The sequence below is a fragment of the Labeo rohita genome, chromosome 21, assembly GCF_022985175.1.
Source record: "Labeo rohita strain BAU-BD-2019 chromosome 21, IGBB_LRoh.1.0, whole genome shotgun sequence".
NCBI classification, from domain to species: domain Eukaryota; kingdom Metazoa; phylum Chordata; class Actinopteri; order Cypriniformes; family Cyprinidae; genus Labeo; species Labeo rohita.
In genome coordinates, this window is record NC_066889.1 from 25,451,380 (window position 1) to 25,471,349 (window position 19,970).

The 19,970-nt window shown below is 38.5% G+C and overlaps 1 protein-coding gene across 1 annotated transcript; it reads left to right on the top strand.

Annotated features, from left to right (window-relative positions):
* Window positions 1-1,238: 1,238 nt before the first annotated feature.
* On the top strand, window positions 1,239-19,963 carry crb2a (crumbs cell polarity complex component 2a). The gene is given in 14 exon segments (XM_051092725.1): window positions 1,239-1,844; window positions 12,084-12,743; window positions 13,256-13,451; window positions 13,716-13,855; window positions 13,935-14,105; window positions 14,280-14,393; window positions 14,468-15,445; window positions 15,702-16,264; window positions 16,370-16,535; window positions 16,658-17,531; window positions 18,011-18,086; window positions 18,088-18,128; window positions 18,237-18,363; window positions 18,477-19,963. Coding segments are annotated over 14 exon segments (4,398 nt in total). The 5' UTR covers window positions 1,239-1,774; the 3' UTR covers window positions 18,699-19,963.
* The last annotated feature ends 7 nt before the right edge of the window (window positions 19,964-19,970 follow it).

The window sequence follows — 19,970 nt, forward strand, 5'->3', positions numbered from 1 at the left end:
CTGACCCTTTTCTTGTCTGACGTCCACCTGCTTATTTGCCTCCAGAAAGATGTTCCTAAAAGATTTAGAGGCAGTTATGCATAAATTATTAATTGTAATAATAAAAAGAAGAAGACTATTTGAAACTGTAGGATTTAAATATACTCATATTTTATTTGTAGGTTCCAATATTATTGTAGGAATAGAAAACAATGTAAAATTGTAAAAAGTTTTCTACAATACATTTTAGATATAAATATATTTATATGTATTGGTTTCAATATCATTTTAGGAATACAAATCTCCTACTTGTATCAGCAAAATACTTCCAGAAATTGCTAGTAAATTTCACAATTAATTACAAAGAAATGACAAATAACACTGAATTAAATACTACATTTTGAGTCTTTTCTTTTAAAACGTACTCCAATAATCTTTGTTTGCAACTTTGAAAAGTAATTTTTATAGTGTATAATAAATCTGAATGTAAACAGAAAAATGACAAAACATACTCTACCAGTATTATTAAATTTATCAAGCCTGCATTTATTTGATCCAAAAAAGCAAAAACAATTTTTTAAATATTTTTATTCTTTAAAATAACTGTTTTCTATTTGAATATATTTTTAAATGTAATTTATTAATGTGATTTCATAGCTGAATTTTAAGCATTATTACTTCAGTCACATGATCTTACAAAAATAATTCTAATATGGTAATATGCTGATTTGCTGCTCAAAAACAGTTTTTATTATTATTATTATTAGGTTGAAAACGACTGAATAGAATTTTTTCAGGTTTCTTTGAAGAATAGAAAGTACAGAAGAACTTTTGTAACATTATAAATGTCTTTACCATCACTTTTGAACAATTTAATGCATCCTTGCTAAATAAAAGAATTCATTTTTTATAATTTCTTTCCCAATTTTTTTTTTGAATGGTGTAGTGTATAATGTTACAAAAGCTTTTTTAGATCTTTGAATCTTTCTATTCATGAAAGAATCCTGAAAAAAAAAATGCAACTGTTTTAAATATTGATAATAATAATAAAAATGTTTCTTGAACAGCAAAACGTTAAAAATCTCACAGTTCATAAACTTTTGACTGGTAGTGTATGGTAGACTTGTAACCACAAAGAAAATAGATTGAAGTGGTTTTGGATTTGCTTTAACATTGCTGACTTTTATATTTTTTATATAAAGTAAATTATATGCTAACCCTAAGTCTATCCCCTCACAAAAACCTTTTTAGACATAATTTTACCATTTTTTAAGCCAAAACATTTTTAACAAAGATTTTTTTAAATTAATCATTTTACCCTTAAGGACATCCCTGTAAGTTGCCAATTTATCTGTTTTTGTTCTGTTCTTGGAACAGTTTTGTTCCATAAAGTATAGCTACATAAACTCACACACACATAGGAGTCCTGATGCTGAAGTCCACTTCTGGTTTTCCGGCCCCTCCCCTCTAAGAGTGATTAGTGTGGTAAGCCGCAGCCAGATTGGGTGAGAGAGTTAGTCTCATTACTGCATGTACAATGAGCTACTGCTCTCAGCCTGACCGCTCTGATGCTGGACAGAGGAACTTTATATGAACTACACGACCTGACACATAAGAATTAAGAGAAGGAGAATTTCAATAGAGAAGCTTTCAACTTCAGGATCATGCAGGAACTCAGATATTTGATGTTCCCCAAGAAGGTTTAATTTAAAGGTAGCTCCACTATGAAGGACTCAAAGAAGCGTTAAGCTTAAAGGACGTCTAGTTTGGTTTGTTTGGATTGTCTCGCATCACCATGGAGATCAGGAAAGTGCATCTGAAATGCTCCGGGACAGTTTTACTGACCATGATGATGTTCAAATGGGGTGAGTTTTCCATCCTTCTCAATACCTACAGAAATCACAGGGTATTGAATGAAAAACTTATTACATAAAATGTCTCCCTGGATGGGACACTGATCATTAAAAGCTATTGAGAATAGATAGATTTAGTCATTTGGTCATTTAAAATGTGTTTTATTCTGAGAAAGGTCAAGTTTTATTGTATATGTCTCTGGTAGAGGCAAGAGCAACAGATGGGACGTTGTGTGTGGCTCTATTGCCTCTTTTTTGGCAATTTTACTGTTATAATAAGGTATATGAAAGCAAATGTGTGTACTTTTATCCGCACTATAAAAACAAAAATATTATAATGGGTATCTTGAGACCAGTATATAATATGTGACCCTGGACCACAAAAGCAGTCATAAGTAGCACGGGTATATTTGTAGCAACAGCTAACAATACACTGTATGGGTCAAAATTAAAACTTAATTTTTGATCATTAGTAATATGCATTGCTAAGAACTTAATTTGGACAACTTTAAAGATGATTTTCTCAATATTTAGATTTTTTAGCACCCTCAGATTCAAGATTTTCAAATAGTTGTATCTCAGCCAAATATTGTCCTGTCCTAACAAAGATGATGTATAAATCTCAATTTAAAAAAAACTTACCCTTATGACTGGTTTTGTGGTCCAGGGTCACATATTGAAGGAGTGATGGACTCTTTTGACTTGTACCAGTAAGCAGCCACCTAGCAACCATTCGAAATTCCCTAGCAACCACATAGCAAAGCTCTGACAACCACCCACACACTCTAGTGTCAAGGTGGGGACATATTCATATTTTATTTTTTTTAAATAATAACTGTCAGATTTAAAAAAAAAAATAATAAAAAAATCCATGAAGATCCATGGAACATTTACATTCCATAAAAAGTTCTTTATAGTGGAAAAAGATTCTTTAGATGAATCAAATGTTCTTCACACTTAGAATTTAAAAAAATGGTTCTTTTTTGGATCTTTTCACTGAAAGGTCATTTGATGAAGTTTAAAGGTTCCAAAAGAGAGTTTTCGCAACAATGCCATAGAAGAACCATTTTTGGTTTCTCAAAGAGCCTTTCAGTGAACTGTTCTTAAAAGAACCACATTTTCATAATGTTAAGAATATTTATATAATCTAAAAACCCTTTTCCACTATAAAGAAACTTTTGTGGAATTGTTCTCTAGACGTTAAAGTTTCTTCCTGGAACCAAAGATGCCAATAAAGAAGGTTAATTTTTAAGACTGCATCATTTCGTCTTCTAGTTTATGCTGACACAAATTCCTGGCACTCTTTTCAGCATAGTGTTGTGGTCATTTTCTGTTATCTGGCACTCCCAAAGATGTGCACTGGAGTGTTACTTGTGTCCCTCCTCCTGTCTGGAGTGGATATAACCGGTGCATGGTACAGACAGGAGTATGGGGGAGGTTAGTCATCTATTTTCCGATTCTGCCCCACTCTCAGGCCACTGTCTGAAACAGAAAAACTTTGGGGGGTGGGTTCCATTGTGCCCCGTTGCCATGACGCCAGGGCTGAGTCATTTGGACGTTGTGCGCGGGTGGAATCTGCGTTAAGCACTTTTAACGAGCTCTGTTTGCTTTTGCGTCCCGTAGGCTTAACACTCTTTCATCTGACTGCACGGCCAAGCTGTCTCTCTATGATGATCATATCCAGGGCATATTTCAGAGGAGAATAACAAATCTGAGTTTTGGGTCTAAAGTATTGATAGAGGGTTGTTTGAAGATATAAATATAAGTAAATAGTGCATATAATTGTCTGTTAGTGTTCTGATAACGTAAGTGCAAACTTTGCTATTGTTACTCAATACTTAATTGCACATTTTGAGAGCAATATTAACAAGTTTGTTGTTTAAAATGGAAGGTTGGCATTTACACCATCACTTTGCTTTGTCAAAACAATTGCCATCCAGGTCTTAAGTGTGGAATGGCATTTACAAACACTGCACTTGTAGTGTATTCGCACTGACATCCCACTAATGGGAGTCAATGGGAAAATTCAACGGGAGGAACAGTGGGTGAAACTGGTCTGATGTTCTGACTGAGCTGATAGTTCATGTCAAATCACGCATGCAAATGTGACATCAGGCGCTTAGGGAAACGAGGGGGATCCTGGAACTCACATGACTTTTTCAATGAAAATGTCTACAATGGACCCTGCCCCCAACCCTAATCCCAACAAGAACACAGAGTGGGAAGAATAAATTCACACAGTCCACCGCACTCTCACAGTCAAGATTCTGCTAATAAAAGTGCGCCTATAGTAGCTAGAAGTGTTGCGTTGATGCTAACATTAACAAATAATATCTTCATGTGCATCAATGCTTACAACTAACTAAAGTGTTAAATAAATGTCTTTGGTAATAAAGTTTAATGTAATCTAATAATTAACTTCATAATAGTATAAATGGGCTTATAATAGCTAGAGGTGTTTGTCTTGATGCTAACATCAACAATTAACGTCTTTTGTATGGATTGATTCTCATGAGTAACACCATAATTAAAGGGTTAATTAAATATTTTGGCTAATAGTATAATATCATACTATAATAATTAAAAAATAACAATAATTAATTATTCATAGTATAGGTAGGCTTATACTAGTTAGAGGATTTTGCGTTGATGATCAAATTAATAAATAACATCTTTGTGTGGATCAATACTCAAAAATAACACCATAAGATGGTTAAATTAATGTTTTGGGTAATAGGGTGAAAAACTATGTATATATAAGAAGTAAAAAAAAAAAAAATAAGTATTATAATAATATTATAAGCATAGCTTAGGCTAACATTGACAAATAATGCTTTTGTGTGAATTAATGTTCAAAAATGTCACATGTGACCCTGGATCATCTGAAAGGTAAATAAATAAGCTTTCCATTGATGTACATTTTTGTAAATATCTTCATTGGCAAAAATGGTTCTATGAAGAACCTTGAACATCCATGGAACCTTTCAAATGCAAAAAAAGAACGTTTCAGTGAGCAGTTCCTAAAAGAACAATTTTGAAGAACATTTAAAAAAATCAAAAAGAACCTTTTTCAACTAGTTGAAATTTTTAAATGTTCTTCAAAATTGTTCTTTTAGGAACTGTTCACTGAAACGTTCTTTGAGGAACCAAAAATGGTTCTTCTATGGCATCACTGCAAAAACCCTTCTGGAACTGGAGTGTAGGGTTTGTTAGGACAGGACAATATTTGGCCGAGATACAACTATTTGAAAATCTGGAATCTGAGGGTACAAAAAAATCTAAATATTGAGAAAATCATCTTTAAGTTACTATTATTATTACTATTACTAACCAAAAATTAAGTTTTGATATATTAATAGTAGAAAATTTACAAAATATCTTCATGGAACATAATCTTTACTTAATACCCTAATGATTTTTGGCATAAAAGAAAAATGATGATTTTGACCCATACAATGTATTGTTGGCTATTGCTACAAATATACCTGTGCTACTTATGACTGGTTTTGTGGTCCAGTGTCACATATATTTAGTTACATTATTGTTTTGGTAAAAGAGTATTATAATAAGTAAATAATAAGTAGATAATACGAATAATATACAAGTAAATTATATCAACATTTGTGACATAATTACCAAAAATGTGTAGAATCACTTACTAACCTTGCCATTGTTAAGTTTATCCAAAGTTTGGACATCAGTGTCACAACTACATGCATGGATATCAGTTTACATTGAAAAATTCCACTCACAGGAATTACATCATGTGACATAACCAAGCTCATCCACCTGTATAAGAAAGGAGAATTTAGAGCAGTTTTTAGCTCAGCTTACTTCACTTACCTAATGTGCTACTACACTAACAGATATTGCGCCAAAAATTTGGTTGATGAAACTCTTTTAAGCACTAATATTATGGGGTTTTTTTTAAACGCATGTGGAAAAATAAAGCTCATGTCCTTTAGCCGGAACTAATGCTAGAATCCTCCTGTTGATGCTCATTTGGCGTAACACTCAAAAGCATCACCTGTAAAGTCTTAAAGGTTAAAACTTTGTGTCTTGTTTAGGAGCAGGGGCGAATAAAGCTAATTAGCGTCTAGAGCTAATGGCAAAGATTTGCTAAGTCTGAGTTTGTGTTGGTCCTAACAACAGCTATTAATACTCTTATATTCGCCATAAGTCAAAACATCACTTATATTTAGTCTGAAAAGTTCAAATCTCAATCTCAGAACTCTTATTTTTAGGTTCACATGGAAGAATTAAGCATGCAGACAGACAAACACTAGAAAAAGCTCTCCTGCGTGTGTGAAAATAAACAGATCACAGGTTATCTCAAAGTCCTGTCACACATCACACACACGTCCCAGTCGCCCCTCTCACTCTCATTCTCTGTTACCCATCCGTTCCCACCCATATCTTTGGACAGATGCATATTAAGTGAGTCTTATCACTTACAGATCTGACTGGGCCATTAAACCTGTGACAAATTTCACAGCCATTGTAGAGACAGTAGGACTCTTAACTCCAAGATCCATACAGTGGGTTATTATTGTTGAATGAATGAAACTAAAACAAAAGAAATGTTGTTACTTAAAATTATTGAAGCTCATTTCTGATTGTTATTGTGTTATTGTTGTGTAATTTTTTACTTAAAAAGCTTGAAAACACAAACACAGAGATGTGTTTCCCCACCTGACCCCTCTAAAACAATCTGTAACCCCTTTAAATTGTAAAACTAACCTGTCACACCCCCTCACAGCAGGACGTGGGACCCAAACAGGGATGATTGACAGTGAGGTAAACAGAAGGGGAGGAGTTTCACTTGATTGACAGCCAGTATCAGTGTTCTAGCACTTAAAACAGAACCTGCATGGCTTACATTCTTCCAGTGGTCTCGCACAGATAACCTTAAAAACACACACACACAAAGTAAGACGCACTGTAGTGTTTAAGACAGATGTCAGGAGAATGTCTCTGTCAGTTGTGGGATGACTCAGATCTCTGTGAAACCTCAGTGTTAAAGTCTGGATAATCAGATCCACTACAGCCTGTCTCCACCTGGGGCCTGAACACGTCACATTTGGTTGCTGTCCACATTCCAGGAGGATCACAGTTAAGAGAGTACAAATAAGTGTAAGAATGGGATACAACCAGATTTAAAAGGTGACAAGCTGTCATTGTTGGCAGTGTGATATACAGTTGGAGTCAAAAGTTTTCATACACCTTAAGTTAATTATTGTACCAAAATAAGAGGGATCATACAAAATGCATGTTATTTTTGTATTTAGTACTGACCTGAATAAGATATTTAACATAAAAAATGTTTACATATAGTGCACAAAAGAAAATAATAGTTGAATTTGTAAAAAAAAATAACCCTGTTCAAAGGTTTACATACGCTTGATTCTTAATACTGTGTTGTTACCTGAATGACCCACAGCTGTGTTTTTTTGTTTAGTGATAGTTGTTCATGAGTGCTTGTTTGTTCTCAACAGTTAAACAGTCTGCTGTTCTTCAGAAAAATTCTTCAGGTCCCATACATTCTTTGGTTTTACAGCATTTGTGTGTATTTGAACCCTTTCCAACTATGTATGGACTGTATGATTTGGAAATCCATCTTTTCACACCGAGGACAACTGAGGGACTGAGGGACTTAGGTGTGAAAACTTTTTGAATTTGAAGATCAGGGTAAATTTAACTTATTTTGTCTTCTGGGGAACATTTAAGTATCTTCTGTAGCTTTTGAAGTACAGTACTAAATGGAAAAAATAATGTACACATCTTCTTTCTGTTCAAAAGTTTTCACCCCCAGCTCTCATTGCATTATTTTTTCTTCTGGAACATCAGTGAGCGTTTGACCCTTCTGTAATAGTTGCATATGAGTCCCTCAGTTGTCCTCAGTGTGAAAAGATGGATTCCAAAAGCATACCGTTATTGCTGGAATAGGCTCAAATACATAAAAATGCTGAAAAACCATAGAATTTGTCAGACCTTAAGGATTTTTTTGAAGAACAGCAGGTAGTTTAACTGTTCAGGACAAACAATGGACTTATGAACAACTATCACTAACCAAAAAAAAACACAGCTGTGGATCATTCAGGTGACAACACAGTATTAAAAATTAAGCATATGTAAACTTTTGAACAGCATCGTTTTTATAAATTCAGCTAATATTTTCTCTTGTGGACTACATGTAAATGTCTTTTATGTGAAATATCTTATTAAGGTCAGTACTAAATAAAACAGAACAAGCATTTTGTATAATCCCTCTTATTTTGATAAAGAATTAACATTTTGCAGATTCTGCAAGGTGTATGTAAACTTTTGACTTCAACTGTATATATCTATATAGTGTGTCTGTTAAAATAACTAGCAGCCTAGTGGTTTCTATATCTGAAACATGGTTATGCTAATGAAAAATAATCACTCTCTGTAATCTCTTTAAAAATGAAGTGGCAAAGAACTGTATCCTAAGATAACAAAAGCTGGCTTAGTAGTGTAGACTAACCTAAAGCTGTCCTGTTTTACACACAGCACTCTGAGAGGATTACGGTCAGCTCAGTACGTGAAGACAGCGGCCTACTTGCTCTCTCTGACCATACACACATCTAATAGACTTTAATAGTCTATTCACTGTCTGCACAAGACAGAAAGTGTAAAACATTCAGTCTGATGATATCCAAAGTGTCCAGAAATACTCTGAATTAACAGCCCAGTCAGTGAGTGTTTAAGTGCACGTGTTTGGGTGAGAGTACATAAGCTAAATGAGGTACAGACAGTGTAATCCACTTTAATTTTCTGTGAACCGGCCACACAATATACAGGTTAACAGAGGGCGAAGCAGAAAGCAGATAATCAGTGTCCTTCAGTTACAGGAAGGAAAGAGTTTGAGGGAGATAAAGGTAAAAAAAAAAAGAAAACTCACTTCATGTATGTGTGCCGTCAATGGACTGGACGCTTGATATCATTATGTGTCATCTGGCTCAGCGATTGTTCATGACAGCATGAACTGGTAAATCTTCTTTACTTATCAGACTATACTGACAGGAAATTACATGAGCGTTAAAGAGATCCAAGGCAGTGAGAAAGACAGAAAATAAATGGAAAGGAGGAAAGAGAGGAGGAGGATCTGAGGTCACAGAGGTCAGCATCTCTTCGTCTCAGGGCCGAATTAGTTTAGAAGTAACTATGGAAACTGAGACCCACTCAGTGGACACTTGCTGGGTCAGTCTGAGTAGAGCTCATTTCCCGGGCCGGGGGTGGGGAATGAATGCTTGCGTGGGTGTCAGACGTATCTGCAACCTACAACATTTACAGACACATGCTAGTCTAAAATCAAAGTATTTTTAAAACTCATTTTGGTTTTGGTCTGTTTTCTTGCACAAATAGGAGAAAATAATGGGTGTATGGGAGGGTAGAAGTGATTACTCTCAACTTCCATGTTTGTTTTGTTTGCTTTAAGATCATTGTGTAAGCCACATGTCCATTCTAAGATCAGTGTGAGTGCTTTCACACCTAGATCAGTGTGTAAGCTCTCAGCTGTGTTGTGTAAGAACAGTCTGTGTGTTCTGAGACCGATAAGATGTTTCTGTTCTAAAAGTAACACTTCCATGCTGATTAAAGTGTCTGAGCAATACGTTGGGTCCAAAAGTCTCAAACAAAAAATCCGGAATTCAAAATCTAATTTAAACCTGGAAAGAATATCAAAACAAAAATAAAAATAAAAACAAATATTACATTAGAAATTTCAGGAAAACTAATAAGACTACCAGGGAGATGCAACAAGAACACATTAGTAACTACCGATTACACCCAGGCAGTGAATATTTTTAGTTTACAAATTACGTTTTATCCTTGTGGGGACATTTGGTTCCCACAAATATAGCAAAAGCTGACACACATTTTTGAACTATACACCCCCCTTTAATTCTTCACCTTATTTCCACAAAACGCTGCTCCATTCCTGCTTCACACTCAATGCTCAGCATGCCCACACGGACAGATATGCACACAGCACCTCATTCCTTTTGCCCATTCATTAGTATCTTCCGCCTGAATGAATATTTGGGATGAAGGTCTGATCAAAGCGACATTGAGGGGGCCGGGGCAGCAAAGTGGTTTAGAGAAGGTGGGGGAGTGGAGTTTAGGGGGACGAGGGGCCCCACAAGGGTTAAGGATGGGTGGGCCACATTAATGGATCCAAGTTGGACGCGCGGTGGGGGTTGAGGGTCGAGGTCATGCAGATAACAGGAATTTGGAATGACTCAAAGAGCTCTCACGCGATTGGCTGATTTGTAGGAGAAAATCCCCTTGAATGCTCTGTACCACTCTCTGCTCTCAAAAACACACTCATGTGTGCAAACAAAATATGCGATTTGCAATACTCACAAACAGACAAGGTTCCAGGGGATCTTTCAAATTAGATTTTTTAGTTCAAGGTATAAAGTGCATTTTTAGAAACTTATGAATGTAAAAAATGCTGAATATTGCTAATTATCAACCTCACAGATGGGCTTGGTATTTGTAATGTTGACTTTGAAGAGATTCTCTCTCTTTATTCCTCAGGCTCAGTCAGTCTTACCCAGGATTAAGGTTTGGGATCAACAGCCTGTTATTAACTGATGTCTTTCCTATGTCTCGAATGGTATATGCCTGTTGTTCATTTTGTTATCATAGTAATATATTACTACAGAACCTTTTTATTACAATTATTAGGTAGAAAATGAGTAGTGTGTAGAACTCACCATCGCTATGTTTGAGTGATGCAATGTGGTTGCTGGGTTGTTTGTAGCATTTTGCAAAGTGGTTGCTAGATGGTTGCTTACCGGCCTAATCAAAGGAACCCAACCCCAGGTTTCTATGGCATTACGGTCACCAGAAACAGTTTAAATTAATTTTTTCCCTACATCAATCTACACTCCATACACAATAATGACAACGCACAAAACAGTACTGCTGTGAAAATTCACAAAAGCATGTAGCCTCCATTATCCATAATGGAAGAAGTCTGGAACAGCTAGGACACTTCCTAGAGCTGGCCTCCTGGCCAAACTGAACAACTGACAGAGAAGGGCCTTGGTTAGACTGGTGACCAAGAAGCTGATGGTCACTCTAGATGAGCTTCATGATCATATGCAGATGGGAGGAACTTATAGAAGGACAAACATCACTGCAACACTCCACCAATCCAGTCTTTAGGGAGTGTGGCCAAACTCAATCCTCTCCTGAGGAAAACCTAGGCCAGAGCATTCAGAACCTTCACCTTTCAACAGGACAATGACACTACAGTAGACAACTCTATGAATGTCCTGGGCTTAAACCCAGCCAAATATTTCTGGAGAAAACTGAAAATGTCTGCCAGCCCAGCCAAGCTGACACAGCTTGAGAGGTGAAGAGGTAAGGAGTAGAATGGCAGATAACTGCCAAATGCAGAACATGCAAATGTGCAAAACTTGTCGCATCATACCCAAAAAGATGTGAGGCTGTAAAGGTGCTTCAACGAAGTACTGAGTTATGGGTATGAATACTTATGCAATGGACTTATTTCAGTATTTTATTTTTAATAAATTTGCAAAGTTGTCACAAATTTGTTTTGTGCTTTGTCTTTATGGTGTATGGGGTATAGATTGTTGCGGAAAAAAAGTAATTTGAAGCAGTTTAACATAAGGCTGCAACGTGAAAAAAAATGAAGGGGTATGAATACTTTCGCAAGGCACTGTATGTTTTAGATATATTTGCCTGTTTTATTGTCAAGGCAAATGGGCAACTATTATGTGTTTGCTTAAAGTAGCAGAGCACTTCTTCTCAACAAGCACACAATTTTAGGCACAGTATCTCTTTTGTCTGTAGGACAAATGTTAGGATGTTTAATACTTGTCTTTTGGGGCTTGTTAGGATCACTAAATCCAGGTATGATCAATGGTAAAACACTTTAGCAAGCACCACAAATAATGAGATTTTAAAAAATGACAACTTTTACTTGAAATTCACATTGAGTTACTCCAGAGTTGCCAGAGGTGGTAATTCTGTTCTTAGAGATCTACCTTCCTGCAAAATTCAAATCAAATACAGCTGAACCAACTGATTAACATCCTCAGAAACACTTGAGAACTCAAGACAGGTGTAGGTGCAGGGTTGGAACTGACCTAGTTAGGTAGATCTCCAAGAACAGGATTGGGCACCCCTGCATTTCCCGTTGGAGAAATGCATCACTTAGAGGTACAATATTATATCCTGTCTCTCTTTCTGCAGGTATATTCTGTTCCGGATCTTCTGACATGTGTGCATCTTCACCCTGTCAAAATGGGGCAACATGTGTGGATACAATGGATGACTATGTGTGTTTGTGTTCGCGGGAAGGAGTGCGGTACACAGGGAGGGACTGTGCTGAGCTGTACAATGCTTGTGTCTTCGCTGAATGCGAAGGATGTGTGACTGAACTTGGCACGGAGAGCTACACCTGTCCAGAGAACATCAGCAAGTGTGAAAGTGGGCCATGTGTAGGTGCCCTCTCTGAGTGTGTAGACGAGCTGAACAGCTACAAATGCCTGTGCCCACCTGGTTTCGGAGGAGAGGACTGCAGTCGTCGCATCCCAGACTGTATTGATGAACCCTGCCTCAACAATGGCACTTGTAGACGGATAGTGGATGGATTTGAATGCACCTGTTCAGTGGGTTTTCGTGGTGAGACCTGTGAAGAGAATGTGGATGAATGTGATTCACATCCTTGTCAGAATGGCGCAATCTGTGTAGATGGGACCAACAAGTATCACTGCTTCTGTGTGCCTGGATACCAAGGACACAACTGTGAAATTGACATAAATGAGTGTGCATCACGACCTTGTTGGAACAATGGAACATGTATTAATGGAAAAGACCAGTACCTATGTGAATGCCTACTCGGATATACAGGTAATGTTGTTTGAAAAAGTTTCTCCATCTTAGAATTATGTATTGTTAACAGTCTAAAACAGGGGTCACCATGCTCTGCCCCGGAGGGCCGGTGCCCTTCAGAGTTTAGCTCCAAACTTTAATCAAACACACCTGAACCAGCTAATTAAAGTCTTACTAGGTATACTTCCAGGCAGTTGTGTTGAGGCAAGTTGGAGCTAAACTCTGCAGGACATCAGCCTTACAGGATCAAGTTTGATGGCCCTTGTCTAAAGAAGGTGTGCTCAATCCCACTCCTGAGAGGACAAGGTTTTGCACTTTAACATACCTACCTGGAAATTTCTAGTAATCCTAACCACCTGGATTGGCTGGTTCAAGTGTGTTTAATTAGGGTTGGATCCAAGGATTCAATCCCTCTGCAGGATTACAGCCCTCCAGAAGCAGGATTGGGCACTCCGGGTCTACATGGATATTTACCCTGACAATAATTGCCATATCATTATTGACATGTATTGGTTTCTAACTCTCTATAGGAGTAAATTGTGAGATGGAGATTGATGAATGCGAGTCAAATCCATGCCAAAATGGAGCTACCTGTCATGACCTAGTGGGACTGTACACCTGTGACTGTGTGCAGGGGTTTGAAGGTTCAGATTGTGAAATCAATATCGATGAATGTGAGAGTGATCCATGTCAGAATGGAGGAATATGCCACGACCTTGTCGATAGGTAAGGAAACTCAGGCATATCCAGCACTGATTAGATGTTAGTCAGACAGTTTCTTCCTCTCTAAGTGGTTGGTTATTTGTCAGAAACGCAGAAATCCAGAACTGGTTTTACATTGATACTTAATCGGTTTTTAAGATACTGAAAAAAGCACAAATGTCAAAGCATGTCAAAACTTCTCCAGGGCCCCAAAACCCCCTCAGATCCCAGAGTTAAATGTATAAAACTATGTGTACTGACTGTATGATTTGGTGTGTTTGTATGCAGTTATGAGTGTGAATGTGAGGGTACTGGGTTTATGGGAGACCACTGTGAGGAGGATATTCTGGAGTGTGCATCACATCCTTGCCAACATGGAGGAACTTGTCTAGAGGGCATTAACCACTACAACTGTACCTGTTGGCCAGGTAGCTTCCCTTCATCCAAAAATTGCACTCAAGTCTTTAATCTCTGCAACAATCTTAAATGATGTTGATGTGTGTGTAGGTTTTAAAGGAGATAACTGTGAGGTGGATATAGATGAATGTGCTGATACTCCCTGTCAGAACGATGGTGAATGTTTTGAGAAATCAAAACCAGAACACTGGGAGACAGACTGGGAGTTCACCTATGCCACAGCTGCAGGTTACGTCTGTCAGTGCCAACCAGGATATACAGGTACTGGCAACATAAAAACACAGATGTAAACAAGGCAACAATACAACAGCTTTAATTTTAAGAACTTGTTCTAGAGTTGACTATATTCTGACCCTATACATGACCTGAATGTGGTCAAGGTTACTCAAGTATTGATGCAATGCTGTTTATTTGTTTTGTTTTTGTTCTTCCCAGGAGAGAACTGTTCAGTGAACATAAACGAGTGTGTATCTGAGCCATGTCACAATGGAGGAAGCTGTGAGGATTTGGTAAACGGATACAAGTGTGTATGCCCAGAAGGGTTCGAAGGTTGGTGTTTGCATATGGGCAAGACTTTGCATGTGTATTGGTTTGTATTGTTAACTTTGTTATGTCTTTCTCAGGTAGAGAGTGCGAGGTTAATATAGATGAGTGTGAGAGCGACCCCTGCCTGAATGGAGGTGTATGTGAAGATGGAGTGGCTGAATATAAGTGCCACTGTGCAGAAGCTGAGGAAGGTCTCTTGCCATGGGGGGGACCTCAATGCACTGTGGAGCTGCTTGGTTGCATTGACCATGCATGCCAAAATGGTGCCACCTGCTTGCCATGGTTGGATGGAGACACACATGAACATACTTGTCTTTGTCCACCTGGATTCTATGATGATGTATGTTCAACACCAACCACATTCTCCTTCTCCTCTCCAAAGTTCTTTCTTATTGAAGTTCCACCAATGGAGCGCAGAAGGAGAGACATTGAAGAACACGAACACCCCCTGGGGGTCCACCTACGCTTCCGCACCACACTGCCTAATATGCTGCTGTTCTTTCGTGGCAATGCTGAGTTCTTCCTCTCTCTGGAGATTGTTGGGGGTGAGCTGCGTGCCAAGGCAATATCAAAGAAGGACGGGTCACTGGAGGCACAATTACCAGGGCTTGTAAGTGATGGGGATTGGCACGAGACAGTGGTGAACATTGAAGGACGGGATCACGATATCAGACTGGTGCTGCAAGTTAAAGGTCCAGGCTGTGACAATCAAGTATGCAGAGTTGAACGCAAGCTACCGGATGGCCAAGAAAGTTTCTTGCACCATGATAGCCTCACAAAGTTATATGTGGGTGGAGCACCAGAAGAGTACATGGAGCTAACCTTGAGTGGTCATGGCTTTTTGGGTTGTATGGAGGACCTACTGGTGGATGGCCGTCCGGTCCTGCCACACGATCTGGGAGATGAAGAGGCGAGCATAGAGGTGGGCTGTATAAAGACGGAATGGTGCGGGGTGGACCCAAATCCCTGCTCTCAACAAGGGCAATGTGTTGACCTCTGGACGAGCTACCGCTGTGACTGCTATAGACCTCACTATGGAGATAACTGCAGCCAAGGTGTGTATACACCTGAACTTGTGGTAATGTACAGAGCTCGGGCATTAAACTCTGGTGTTGGAGGGCAACTGTTCTGCTAGGTTTAGCTCGATACCCTTCTCAAACACACCTGAACAAACTAGTCAAGATTAAGGTTGGACAAAAACTCTGGAGAACAGTAGCCCTCCAGGATTGGAGTTGTGGTGGAGGAGAACTTCTATAATAATAAATGAAAAATTGTCATGCTTGACTTTTTCTGTTTCTCTTTCTTCCACAGATTTCCCCTTTTGGACATTCAGTCATGAGGACTCTAAAAGCTTTCTTGCATTTGAACTGCTGTCTGATTTTGGCAGGAATTTTAGTGTATCATTCTTCCTACGATCTCTTAAATCAACTGGATTATTATTTCAGCTCCGTAAGGCAGGGCTTCAGGAAACAGAGGAGGATAATCCTTATTTTACCATGTACCTGAAAATGGGACGAGTACATGTGACCTCTGTGGGGTCAACCATCTTATCATCACCAGTGTTTGTCTGTAATGGAGAAAAACAACTGCTTCAGATAGACATACAGGAGGGTCAGGTGTTCTTCAGCCATGGTGGATTGCGCTACGAGCTTGGCTCTTTGCCTGACTTGGATGTTCTGGAGGGTGACCTGGTGTATGTTGGTGGGGTTCCAGGTGAAGAAGGTACAGCTGATTGGGGGGGTCATTTTAAGGGCTGCCTGCAGGACCTGAGACTAGACGACATGCATCTGGATCTGGAAATCAGCGAGAATCTATTTATCTCCAGGGATGCAGAAAACGTGCTGCCTGGATGCATAAGTGATGACATATGCAAGGTATGTAGATTTACTTGTAACATTTATTCCATCAGATTTCCATTCCATCTTTTTAAATTGATAATTACAGCTGGAAAGCGCTAATGCTGAGTGGTTGGTTTGCAGGTGGATCATTGCTTAAATGGTGGAGAGTGCATAGTCACATGGAATGACTTTACTTGTTCCTGTCCACGGAATTTCACCGGAAAGACATGTGAAACACCGGTTTGGTGTGTCAGTAACCCATGCGTAAATGGGGGACACTGTGTGGATCTGTTGGATGGTTTTGAGTGTATGTTTATCTTAATCATCCAGTTGATATTTCCTGTTAGCAAGATACTTAATTAAAAATTATTAGTAATGTAATCTTGCCATAAAAATAAATTGTACTAAGACATTTTTTTGTTTTACCAGGCATTGCTAATGCAACCTTTGACAACACACCCTTACACTACAGTGCTAACGGATCTCTAGTTAACCCAGTGACCAACGTTACCATGGAGCTCCGTACAAGGCAGGAAAATGCTGTGTTACTTCGTGCAGCATGGAGAGGGGCGGAGTTTCTACTGATTGGTCTAGTGGATTCAGCCATTCATGTGGAGCTTCACACCGAGAACAGTGTGGAACCAGTGATATTCTCTGGACAGAGGCACATTGGAGATGGAAACTGGCATCGCATACAAGTTGCCATGGCTCACCCAAAGAGGGATGCATCGCAGTGGTTAATTTTGGTGGATGGCATCATCGATGGTAACAGTGCACCGGAACTTGCTGGTAGTTTAAGTTTTCTTAAAGACTCCTCAAGTGAAGTTGCACTTGCAGAGGCGTACACAGGATGTCTAGGTGCTGTCAGAGTGGGTGAGGTATACCTTCCATTTGTAGACAATGCCAAAACACCTCAAAAATCACGGTTTTGGCGACAACAAGATGAGCGTGTGCGCATAGGCTGCTTTGGGGCTACAGTGTGCCGCTCTCATCCCTGCAGACATGGTGGTACATGTGTAGATCTCTTCAATATGTTTAGCTGCCAGTGTGCACCTGGCTGGGAAGGGTTCACCTGTGAGAAAGAAACAGACGAGTGCTTCTCAGGACCCTGTCTTCATGGCAAGTGCAAAGACAAGCTTAATGGGTTTGACTGCTTGTGTCACCCAGGATATGCTGGACCTACATGTGCAGAAAACATAGATGACTGCAAAGGATCAAAGTGTAAGAATGGGGGAACCTGTGTGGATGGAGTTAATGACTTTACCTGTATCTGTCCACCCAAGTACAGCGGAACACGTTGTCAGTGAGTTTCTACAGAGCACACACACTGACGCCTAGACTTGATTCAGTGTAACTTGAACACCCCCACAGCAATGGTTCTTAACTCCAGTCCTTGAGGCCCACTACTCTGCACAGTTTGTATGTCTCCCTCATTTTCCACACCTGATTCAGATCATCAGCTTGTTAGGAGAAAGATCTATGAACTGAACTGACGTGTGTCTGATTCAGAAACATACAATTTGCAGAGCAGTGGGCCCCAAGGACTGGAGTTGAGAACCACTGACTTACAGTACATTTGTTTTCCAATCTGTGGAACAGAGACCAGGGGTTATATTGTGGCCTTCAGAGAGCTGTAAATGCTAATGAAAGCCAATGGAAAAATTCATGGAATCAAATCATTCACAATTACCTAGTATCACATTATAGTTATACTTGTAATCTGAGTTTGAATGAACCAGTGAAGTTGAAGTTTATCCATTTCTTTGTGTTCTTGTTCATCAGGTATAACTACCCTCCTCTTAAGTGTGAACTGGATTTTGAATGTGAAAATGATGGCGTTTGTCATGACACTCAATGGGGGGGCAAACTGCACCTGCCCTCCAGGATTCACAGGAGACAGGTAGAATTAAAACTTACATTACTGTCCATTACATATAAACAGAATACACAAATATTGATATAGATGACTAAATGCATATATATTTATGTATATGTTTTTTCCCCACAGATGTGAGAGAGAAGTTGATGAGTGTGCATCTAGCCCATGTCTAAACGGTGGATCGTGTCTGGATCGACTGAATCGGTTTCAGTGTTTGTGTCCAGCAGGATACAGTGGCCAGTTCTGTGAAACAAATGTAAGAAAACTCATAATAAGCAAGCAATTTAGATGCGGAAATGAGAATACAAACTAGTTCAGTAGTGATGAGTGTTACCTTCCAACAATAACAATTTGAATCTCTGTCTACAGAAACAGGCTCAGCAAGAACATATACCATGGTTGGCAATAGCAGTTCCATTGGCATGTGGCTGTATTCTCTTGGTGGCCATTGGACTTATTTTTATGTTGATGACAGCACGCAGGAAGAGGCAGTCAGAAGGAACTTATTCCCCAAGCCATCAGGAGATTGCTGGTGCACGCTTAGAGATGGATAGCATGCTGAAAGTACCACCTGAAGAGCGTCTAATTTGAACACACAAACAGAAAAGGGCTCCAATATTATCTGTGTGACACTATGGAACTACACTGGACCTTCCCAAGACCTTGTGGTATCACAGAGCCACAGAGAGAAGAAAGTGCTACATCAAACAACTAACTTAAAGATGTACGGTAATACGAGTGAAAGAGGACAAAACAAAATTTGGAAACATGAAGCCATTAAATATGGTTGATCATCTGTGGAGACCTAAAACTCTGGAACTTAACCAGCATCTCTTCAAGTCTAGGTGAACTTGAACTTGGTGATTCTTTACCTCATGGCATTATATGCCTGAATGGCTTTGACAAATACTGCAACAAGATGGAAATAAGAGTTTACATTCTACCCACAGCATTTTAAATCAATCCTTCTCAAAGGAGTTAACATTTTGAAAATATTTTTTCACAGCATTTGAATGTACAAGGTATGTCTGTAGCAAGACTGTTAACAAGCTACTATTCCTGCTGTAGGCTACACTGGATATGATAATCAACACTGAGGAATATGGCTTCATATTCACACCAGTGTGAACAATCAGCCATATATTAGCATTTACAAGGGAAGAGTTTTAACCCTTTTAAAATAATGCATTTTCTTAGAAAAAGAAAAACGATGCATTGCTATTTTGCATAAATAATTTTTGCGTTCACATTGTGTCAGAATTACCCTAATAATGTGTTTCTGAACACTAAAAGCTATTCATGTCTTTATTGAATGCACAATTACAAGAATTACTTTTGAAATAAAACTTTTTTGTATTTGATCATGTATAAACAACCAAAAATACTACAAGTAATGCTAGTTAGGTAGCAATCTTGGCACATCCTTGTCATTTTATTTTGGCCAATAACCTGCAGACAGAAAAGCTGCACATTTAACTGCTGATGAAGTCACAAGACAAACAGCTTTGAGTTGAATCTAAGCAAATTTGTAATCAAGGAATTACGGTAATTCCAACAAAATGTGAACACACATTTTTTTATTCTGTTTGAGACCGTTATTGGAAAAACTGTGAAAATGTTACTGTTTGACAATCACTGCACTAGACAAAACTTTTTTTTTTGTTTGTTTTAGGAATGTGTTTATACTACTAAAGATATAAATAAACACCACCACCACCAGTAGTTTATACACACTTACCTCTACCTACACATGAAAATATGATCGCAATGAGTGGTGAAAAAATTCTGCCTGTGAATGAAGATAAAACAAGAGAGATGAGAGATAAATATAAGAACAAATCCTTGGTGATGTCTAAATGCTGT